The 10,973-nt window shown below is 36.6% G+C and overlaps 1 protein-coding gene across 8 annotated transcripts in view; it reads right to left on the bottom strand.

The window, feature by feature from the left end:
- Positions 1-1,125: 1,125 nt before the first annotated feature.
- The window catches only part of Agfg1 (ArfGAP with FG repeats 1), a 57,850-nt gene continuing 48,002 nt past the window's right edge, over positions 1,126-10,973 (bottom strand). For 6 of the 8 annotated variants that reach the window (XM_031368181.1, XM_031368179.1, XM_031368178.1 and 3 more), the window contains 3 exons: positions 4,855-5,013; positions 3,776-3,867; positions 1,126-3,248 (listed from right to left, as the gene is read on the bottom strand). In XM_031368181.1, the coding sequence (XP_031224041.1) occupies positions 3,189-3,248; positions 3,776-3,867; positions 4,855-5,013 (311 nt within the window). In that variant the 3' untranslated portion in view covers positions 1,126-3,188. The remainder of the gene's footprint in view (positions 3,249-3,775; positions 3,868-4,854; positions 5,014-10,973) is intronic. The other 2 variants (XM_031368180.1, XM_031368183.1) reach the window with 1 other exon arrangement.

The following is a 10,973-nucleotide window of genomic DNA, read 5'->3' as shown; positions in this document are numbered from 1 at the left end:
ACACCATCACCATTAGTACTTTAAAATATTTAACAATGATTTCAACTGGAATTTCAAAGAAAACAATCCCTTAAGTTCAGAAGGAGCAAGGTTTCCCCAGACAGAGGTAAATAGATCAGGAACACACAAATTTAAAGTGCTGTGTTCTCAAAATGTTATCTGGGGACTCTGAGTAGCTGCACCAGGTCTAGCTGCTTTTCTACTAATCCTAAGGCAGTTTGTGCCTGTCTCACCATCTGGATTCACAAGTGCACAGCACAGATCCCAGTGCCTCCTTGCTACGTACGGTACATGAAAAGTATAAAGGCAAGTAGTATGGCTATCTTCAGTTTCTATCAAGTCTGACATCGAAAAGGTGGGCAAAACGTCAAGTGTTTGTTGTCATTTTGGAAAAGTTATTTTATATCAAATATCTATGTTAACAAGTAATAGGACTATTACAGTCATATCTAAAAGGTATGCTTTAGAAATCCCTCTGTACTTATTTGTAACATACTAACCTATGAAAGAGTCAAGTTTCATAAACAAAAGCTCCCGGTGGGATCATCAATAGTTCTAAGAACTATGACTGTGAAACAGCATGTTTCATAAATGCTGACACAGTGACTGTAAGCAGCCAGTCACTCTCTCAACTTTGCAACTGACAGAAAGAGTTATTTAGCAAGTACCTCCCATATATCGGGTGTTTAATTTACAGAACAAATGATCTTATGGAAGATGACAACCTAACCTCTATTTAAAAAAAAAGTCTAAAATAAAACATTCCTTCATAAAAACAAATCAAGATGTTTTTAAATTTATCAACACAGAACTTCATTTCTAATCAGAGACAGAGCAGGAAGTATGTTGTGAGCAATGAGCCCACAGTATGAAGACCCTCAACCAGCTCTGAGCACTCTCTCAACACAATGCCAAAAACTAGAAGCAAACCCAAATTTACGCCTAAAAGAAGGGGATTTTTAAAAGACAAAAAGCATGCAAAGACCCAGTTTAACACTGGACTTGTTCTGAACTTAAGTACTTGTATTTTTTATTATAGGCACTCATTGAAAGTCAAAACAACCCCCCTACCCCCATTTAATTATACGTCTCAAGATCTACTAGAAAAAATAGTCTTTAAAGTTATTTTGATAACAACTGTTTAATTTACTTAATAGATGGAAAGCCTGGTGGGTTATTTGGGTAATGGCCTATAATTATATAGTTTAACTTGTACATATCAATTGATTTGGATCTAACACAATCTCAAACAAAAGCTTAAAGACATTTAAGTTTTCCCTCCATAAAAAGAGATGAGATCCCCAAAATGTACAGAATTCAAGACTATGTCCAAAATGCAGGTGGCCCTCAGCAACACTAATTAGATTCTCAGTGGCAGGTTGTTCAGAGGAGGCTAAGTCTCAGGCACATTGTTTGTCAAGTACATATAAAGCACAACTTCCCAATAAGGAGGGCACCCGACTACAGTGCTTCCAGTAAACACCGAGACTGCAGGGTATGATAATAGCCATCACTGCAAAAATATATACAAATAAAAATACAATATAAATAAAACACGTGAGAAAAGTGATGTTTATGTCACTTAAAACCAATGCTTTAAATTTTTTTAAGTTACTTTCTAAAAGGCATTACATACTGTGTATGCAATTTCAGCTTTTTTGATGGCAGTCACTACCTCTCATCGGGGCTGGCTGTCCCTACAGAGCCTGTGGCAGTATGTGCTCTCCACGCTTATTCTGGACCTTCCTTTCATCAACACTAATATGCTATGGACCAATAAATCAAGTTACCAAACTATTAAACACTTACATTCAAAGAAACACATATGCTCTACATTCAAAATTTATACCTTAGGGGTACTGTTCAAAGATTTTCTGTTTTAATCATTTCAATTCTTAGTTGTATTTGGTTTTGACGAAAGGGCCAGATTATCCTGGGATGAACGAGGCATTACTACATATAAATATTTAAACAGTTCATTTGAATATTAACAAAAAGATAAACTAAAGTTAGTATTGCTACCTTTTTACACAAGTATTTCATCACTTTAAGGTAACATTGGGTTCCTTTTTCTTTATCCCCAAACAAACACAAACAAATGTTTGATAGAGAATATCAGTCTATCCAGAAAAGGAGGGGGGGAACCTCAGGTGCAACCATGTCACAGTCAATGCATGTCTGCTTCCAATACATTCAAAGACAATGAGAACAGAAGGGAAAAAATAGTTAAAGTCGGCCTTTTGCAGTCTGAGAATTCAAGATCTTTAAAAAATATTTGTAAATACACATACATGCAAATTCTCCATATTTACAAATTTCACAAAATTAAGAAGTTGCAGAGAAATTAGAAGTAGCATGGTGAATCTGACAAGCTACATTTAAATGCTTTTCCACTGTCACATTCCTGAATATAGCAGTCCTAGTAGTTTTAATAAATTTTCTACATGGCCTTTTAAAAAAAGTTAGTCACTAGAAGTCTTTTAAGAGTTCAAGATGTTCTCAACTCACTACTCATTATTTAAGGCCACTTTGGTAAAGGCATTGCAGCAAGAACACAAAAACAATAGCATATTTTCTAATATTTATTTTGTTCACCTGCAAACTGTAGCAAAACATGATCAGCTTTATTCCGCAGACAGGTGTCCTCCACATCTTTAAAGAACTTAGCCATGTATGAATGAATAGAAGAGCTCTTTAGAAGGAAAAATTCAAGAATGAATAAAACCTTCCGATTTGAATTTTCCAGAAGCAATGCTTCAAATGATTTTAATCATTCATTCCAAGCTATATGACAGCACCTTAAAAGTGGCTGATCTATTTCCCCAGTAACATTTCTCACATAACAATGTGTTAAAGTTACAAATACTGATATGCACAAATAGCTAATTTCTAAGAAAAATATGTACAGTACTGCAGCATAATGAATGTGGGATCTGCAATAACTTAACATTAGCCAATTTTTAACTTACATGATGCCGCTACCTTTTCCTGCCAATTCACAAGTGAAAAGTTGTTGCTGAGCCCTCTGTTTTGCACATATTACCTGGTGTTTAATACACAATGCAGGCATTTTAAAGACTTCTCTCATGTTTAAAGCTAAGATCAGTGAAACAAGACAACAGTGCAAGAGGCGAAGAGATGTAATATGATCACAAAAAAGTTCGTTCCAGTACAGTCTCTATATAAGGCTATAAGAAAGGATTGGTTGATGAGCTTCCTGTTGGAAATTGTCCTGTTGGTGCACCAGTCTGTCGGAAGAAACACAAGGACAAAATAAACAAACAGAAATGATGAAAGCATTGAACTGTACTTAATTTAATTCTAACATCAACATTTTATTAAGAATCTGCTGTTGACAACATTTATTCACCATTGCTGTCAACAACAACAAGTCTACTTTCTACTTGTTATAGACTATATACACCTTTCACATACATACACAGCTTGAATCCTGCCTAATGGGGAACCTAGCAACTTAAAGAACTTGTAAGTTCAAATAAAACATTTCATTCTTATGACTCCTTTTCCCTAAATATAGCAGTTTCTCCTCAATCATAATTTGACAAGAGTGCATGCATTTCATGTGAAACAGCGGATCTGCTATTAGCACTCTGATTTGCAAGTGCGTCTAAAAGGTCTGTAAGGGCCCACGTGTGCTACAGCATCACATAACACAGCAGGGGTTGTGTGCAGACACAGTCACAGCCACACTCTAGTTTCCCTAGTTTAAAAGTAAGGCACAACTCATTTTTTTAAGGTTCTAATGTCTACTCACCATAAAAGGGTTACTAGACACTCCAGCAGCTGCTACTTGACCAAAAGGCGTTACCACTGGTTTTGTTTGTCCAAATGTGGCGAAACCTGCACCTTGTTTTTTTTAAAAAAACGAGAGACCTACCAGTTATAAATTACACTGCCACCAAGAGCCTATCTCAGTATTAGAAGTTTCATAAAAATTCTTAACAGATAGGAAAAAAAGGAATCAAGATTAACAATTAGACCTCATGTCTTTTTAGATACCAGAGCCTCAGAGCTTTGAAATAATCTAACTCTACCTTCAAGTATTTAACTGATGACTGTGTGATTATTTGGGACAATAAATGAATTCTACATAACACCACAGTATTTCTTATGAAATGTCATCATTTATGACAACTCTATGCACTATATTTCCTAACTACTGAATGCATGACATCCATGAACATTTTTGAAATGTATGAATTTCAAAGTTAAGCAAGTAAAAAATTAGGTAAAAAGAAAGGCTGAGGGACTCTTCTAGCCTGTTATAAGGAAAGCTGCAAGTGTAGCGCTGTCACCTATTTAGAGTATTAATCAAAATATACATGTGCACCACAAAAGCAGACCAGCAAACACCTGCCATGAAAAGAAAAAAAAACAAAACTAATACTCTACAGGACTATACAATTTGCACTTCAAGTCAAGAACATACAGAACACACAAGATGGACTTGTAAGACAAAGACACAAGTGATTCTGTCACTGGTGTCTCCTAACATCAAGGAAATTTATAAAACTACAATCTTTTATTTATTTATTTATTTATTTATTTAGAGACAGGGTTTCTCTGTGTAGCCCTGGCTGTTCTGGAACTCACTCTGTAGACCAGGCTGGCCTTGAATTCAGAGATCCACTTGCCTCTGCCACCACCGCCTAGCCAACCACAATCTTCTTTAAGCCCACACTGCCAAAGGCCCTCTCTTCCGGTGTAGGTAGTCATCACTTAGCACATAAGATGACTGCACTCTTAAGATAGCCTTTGTCTCAATCACTTAACATCACACTATGTATGTGAAAATTACTGACGTCATGCAGATGGCCAGATGTTGGCACTTACCGTTGGGCTGTTGAGAAAAGGCTGTCTGCTGGGGGAAAGCTGCTTGGGTTGGGAAGGCAGGCTGCTGGAAACTGCCACTAAAGCTGGTGGGGAGGCTGTACTGGGCAGGAGTGCCAAACCCTGCTGGCATACTCATAGATGCAGTGCCAAAGGTTGCCGCTGATAGAAGAAAAACGGGTAGGTCAGACACACTGCAAACCGTCCACAGGGTGGAATACAAACACTTACCTTGAAAACGCTATGACATGTATTAAGGGCATATGAAACTCCAAATCCTGACAAAGTACAGTTTAACACTGTCCATAGTAAACTAGAAAGTTTTCTTCTGAAATGCAATGACCAGAGAGAAAAACTACTAAAGCTGTCATTTGAAATTCCAAGAAAACTTCCATAAGCAATTACATAAAGTCAAACAACAGCCTGCTTTCAGAAGCCAGTCATACTGTCATGTGTACAGCATTATATACATCCTGGGTTTGAGGTTGTTTTCCTATATTCAATTTAAAAAAAAGCAAACAAACTTTAATTACTAAGTATCTGTTTTGTGTAAGGTTCATTTTTCTAAAGAAAAAAACTTAAGAACTCTTCAAAAGAGCTCATTAAAAATTACAGAATTTATAGGGCAACTAAGGTAAAAAGCAGGACATTCAAAACTATACTTGTATAACTACAGCCAAAGACAAAGAAAAATTCTATTTAAAGCATCAATACAAGTATAAGAATATATCAAGTTCCTATTAACTAATTATATATACATTTTATATATGTATATACACACAATATATAAAAACAAATGTATATATATATATTTATACACACAACACATACACACATAAACTCATACTTCTACACCCCCATTTCAAAACTGCAAGAAAATGGAGGATATCTACAAAAGTTGGTGTAAATGCACAAAGATTGGAAAATAAGTACAAAAACCATTTTTAGAAGAGAAGAAGACTATCAGGCCGTGGGTCCCATGTTCAATGTTAGTAGATCCTCACTGGCTTACTATGCTTGGTGGGTAGTGCACTAACTGATAATCTGTGGAAATCATCAATGTTTATGTGATATGCATGTCACTCTCCCATTTACCTAAACAACCACATATATGAACAAATTCTCATCTTAGAGACATGCAAGAGCGTACATAACGCTATGTCAGCTATTGGGAGGAAGCATCTAAAGCAGCCCCTTCCATGATATGCATGTTCTAGGAAGGGGCTTAGGAAAATGAGGGTACAGGAAATACTGAAAAGCCCATCGATTTGTTGACTTTCCCAATTTCAAATATTTTACCAAACTGATGATTGATTTAAGGCAAAAATTAAATGTTAAAAGGACTCCATAAAATGTTCTATCTAAAAGCAAACTGAAAAGTGTTACATATGTTACCCACAGTAATCCTAATGTTTGTGGCAATGCAAATTTGTTCAAGAAGCCTAATTAGACTATAGAAGGTTTTTGTTTTTTTTAATTTTTTACTATGGTGGGAGGAAGAGAAAAAAGAAAGACCAGGCGACTGGAAAGCAAGTGAATGAAAGAAAATCTGAGCACACTGCAAGGGAGACAGGAGGGTTTCACTGCAGACAAAATGCACTAATGCGACTGACAAGTCACTGTTTAAAGCACTCAATGCAAAGCTTGGACAGTTAGGCAAAACCAAACTCCAGATGAGATAAAGCAGGAAAATGATTTGGTACATCAAGAAGGTATCACTTAAAGGTACTATGAATTTAAACGTAAGAAAGATGATCAAAACAGCTACTAACATTCTACTGTGACCATGGAGGTAAGCAATGCTTTTCAATATTAAAGCATAAATCATTACATAGGATACTCATGTTACTTTAAATACAATGTGACCTTAATGCCACACATCCATGCCCACTCCATATTAAAACATGGAAATAACTTAATTCCACATGCAAGGATCCAGAACACTAGCAAAGCTTCCACAAGCAGCTAGACATATTGCCACACAAATCTAGTTGTGGCCACCTACCAAAATGAGCGTGAGGAAACACTTGAGAATGCATTGCTCCAGAAAGGCCTTATGGGAAGCCATAAAGAGACCAAGGTCAATTAAGTTATATACAGCTACTGTTAAAGTAAAAGTTAACTGGTTTCATTAAAGATCTCTAGAGTTAGAACACACTGTTGCCCACTGGGTGTCACAGGAATATACAATAGAACCACACCCCAAAATCAGACTTCATGTTTCAATTACATTCATGATATTGTAATGTGTCACTTTTAACAGTTTAAAAAAATAAATGTCAAATGAAAAAACACTGATGAAATCCATTCTTAAAAATCCTTTGTAGTTGGTCACAGCAACCCATACTTTTAATTCCAGCACAGGGAGGAGGATTATCTGTGGATGAGGCTGGCCTTATCTATATAGCAAACTACAGACCAACCAGGCCTGCAGAGTGACACTCTTGTCTCAAAACAAAAATAAGCTTTAGCATTTGAAGATACAACCATAACCCTAAAAACGGTACAGTAAGAACCAGGCATGGGCATAAACATGAAATTCTGACAAGAGTTTAGATGTAGAGGCAGAAAGATCAGTAGTAGTTCAAGGCCAGCCTCAGCTACAAAGTAAATTCAGGGCAGGTCCCATATTCATTCATTCATTCATTCATTCATTCATTCATTCATTCATTCATTCATTCATTCATTCTCTCTGTCTCTGTCTCTGTCTCTCTCACCTGAGACTCCAAATTTACAAATCAAGATATTAAGAGGCAGGAGAATTTCTGAGTTCGAGGCTAGCCTACTCTATAGAGTGAGTTCCAGAACAGCCAGGGCTACACAGAGAAACCCTGTCTCGAAAAACCAAAAAATAAATAAATAAATGAAAAACAAACAAACAAGAAAAATCAAAACATTAACTAGAAATATCTACAAATAACTTAAATGAACTAAATATTATGAGGAGAAAAAAATCAAACATACATATGCTTTCGTCTACTTAATGCATCACGGCCAACAGAATAGAGAAATGCGTCCTGAGCATAACTCATCTAGTGTACGAGAGGACAGAATTACATGCATATATATAACTAACGGAAAAACATGGCTTACTAAATTCTAAAACTAGTGATGTTTGAATAAGGGTTATTTCTATGTATTTTAAGATTAGCACAAATTCGAGGCACACACTGATGGAAGAGAGAAGTCTGAGTCTTACTTCTGATACTTTCTAATTCTCGTCTCTCAGTTTCCTCATTGCACAGGGGAAGACAGAAAGGTACAGAGATAACAGGACCTATGTATTTGCATAAAGCTGCTATAAAAATTAAGTGTAACAATGAGTTAATGTACTGTGTGGAAGCAAGAAATATTTTCAGATATTTAAACAGATTTTATACTGTGCTGTACATTCAGCAAAATACTGAGAAGGAACTGGACAAATGGTTCAATTCACAAAGTTTCTACAACCAAAAAGTTCAATACCAGAGCCCATGCAATTGCTTCTCTGTCTTTTGACTAAAATCTAGTGCTAAAATCCATACAGTTGTGGTACAACAGGCCTATAATTCCAGACTGGGGAAGCAGAGATACAAGAATCCCTACGGCTTATGGGTCAGCGAGTGTAGCCTAATTGGTGAGCTCCAGGCCAATGGGAGACTGTCTCAAAAGAGATAGATGGCATTCCTGAGAATGACAGCCAGTACTGTACTCTCTGCTCCCTTTATGAAGATACTGATGTGAGCACATGTGTATATTCTCCCACTCTCCCTCTCTTCCTCCCCCCACCCCAAAGTTTAAGAGAGAGGTTAAAAAAAAAAAAAACAGTTGACAAGGAAGAGTTCTGTGATAAAGTTTAGTCAATGCACTTTACTCTCTTCTTAGAAATCCAAAGGCTTTGACTACTCTTGCATGAGTAATGCTTGTTAAACTGTGCTATCTCAGTATTTCCCCTATACCCTTACTAAGGCACAGAACTCTTTCCATTGAATAATGATTTAAAACACTCTCAAGGCTGGCAATATGGATAAGCTGATAAAAGTGTCTGCTGCATAAGCCTGAAGCCTAGGTTCAGTCCCTAGATCCTACAATGAAGAACTGTACCCAAAAACAGTCTTCTCATCTGCATACAAGTGCATACAAGTACAGGCCATTCATCATCTCCCACCCCCACCCCAGTTTCTCTATAATAAAACTACTTTTAAAACTTCTCAGTGAACAATGATAGTTACCTAGTATTAAGCACTACTGTACTTTAGTCTGACACAGAGTTGACATCCTAGGTTGATATTTATTTTTCAATCTTCAAGAGAGCATAGAATTGTTACACCATTCTTCAAAGCTATCTGAAGGAGTTTTGGTTTTGTTTTTTTTTAACAGGGTTAACATTTTTGAGAAGAAAGCCCTCAATCCAAGTGCTGCAGAGGACTAGATACTCCTTAGGACCACGTATGTGTCAAAGCTGCATAGTACTGCAGTTTCAACATTTGTTTCAACTTAATCAATTAATCAATTCAATAATAACCTTAGAAAGAATCCAATGTGATATAGTCAAAACACCTTATAATGCAAAAGTTACTTTAAAATAGCCAGGCATGGTAGCACGTGCTTTTATTACTAGTATTCAGAAGGCAGAAGTATATAGATTCCTGAGAGTCCAGGCTATATACCAAGTTCCTGGACAGTCATGGTTCTACAAAGAAATTTTATTTCAAAACAAACAAAAAATTACTTTGGAATAAAAATTTATAAAGATAGTATTTTCTTCCTGATAAACTTCAAAATCAAATATTGCTTATGTAAGCTATAGACCTTATATATAGTATTATAGTCTATGTAGAATCTTAGCTCATAAAATACTTTCATATTGGGCAGGAGAGATGGCTCTGTGGTTAAAAGCACTGACTGCTCTTCCAGAGGTCCTGAGTTCAATTCCCTGCAACCACATAGCAGCTCACAACCACCTATAATGGAATCTGATGCCCTCTTCTGGTGTGTCTGAATACTTACATAAAACAAATAAATAAATCTTTAAAAACAAACAAACAAAAATTTTCTTATTTAAAAACAGAAAAAAGTAAAGAGGTGGTGAGGGATCCCCTAACTCTGATGTACACGGCAAACGCAAACACATAAGGTGACTTAGAGCCTCTGACCTCAAACAGCCTGGCTGCCCAGGGAGCATTGCTCACACCAAAGAGATACACACAGATTTAAGCTAGAGCTAAGTTAGTATACTGTCAGGCAAGATGTAATTTGAGCTTTTCTTCTTTTGGTTACCTCTATAAACTGAACAATGTGCTGCGATAACTTTAACACAGCAAGCACACATTCGGACAAATGGTTCTCTTTTTCCACTATCTCAGTTCCAGTTCATGATGGATTAGCAAGAAGCACTTTTATATTGCTAGCTACCTCACCAGCCCCTAAACAAATCATTTTTAAATTAAATCTGATAGGAATTTCAAATGCTTAAATTATGACTAAAGTGTTTGTGTAAATGGAAAATAATACTTATTCAGACTTGTGACAGTACAGCATTTAATTCTTGTTTCTCTGTTTACATAGGTTCTCCCTGCAGTAGTCTAGACTGGCCTCCAACTCCTGATCCTCCTCTGTCTCTCCCTCATGGATGGGTTTACAGACAAAATACCACCATGGTATCATAATCCTTAAGTCTTGCCAATAATAAAGATATTTGTCATATGAATATATATGTATATTATGATAATATACTCTTTTTGGGAAGGTGAGGGTTTTAGGAGTAGATTTCTCTGCATAGCCATGGCTATCCTGGAACTCACTCTGTAGACCAGGCTGGCATCAAACTCACAGAGACACTCCTGCCTCTGTCTCCCAAGTGTTAGGAACTTAAGGCATATGCCACCACAGCCCAGCCTATAATGACATATTCTTGAAACTTCACACCAATACTTGCTTCAATTGGAGTTGAAGCTCTCTTTCCAATATTACTCTGAAATGCAGAAACAAAGCTTACAAAGTCTAGACTGACTGCTGGTTGGCCACACCACTTGTCACTGCTGCCATGCCATGCCAAGCAACGGCAGTCAGACAGAACTGGAAGAAAGTGAAGGAGAATAATGTGACTGGCTTGGGTATGAAACAAGTATAGAAAAGTGTAT

The sequence above is a fragment of the Mastomys coucha genome, unplaced genomic scaffold, assembly GCF_008632895.1.
Source record: "Mastomys coucha isolate ucsf_1 unplaced genomic scaffold, UCSF_Mcou_1 pScaffold14, whole genome shotgun sequence".
NCBI lineage: Eukaryota > Metazoa > Chordata > Mammalia > Rodentia > Muridae > Mastomys > Mastomys coucha.
The sequence above is the reverse complement of the archived record's forward strand: the minus strand, read 5'-3'. Positions and strand labels throughout refer to the sequence as shown.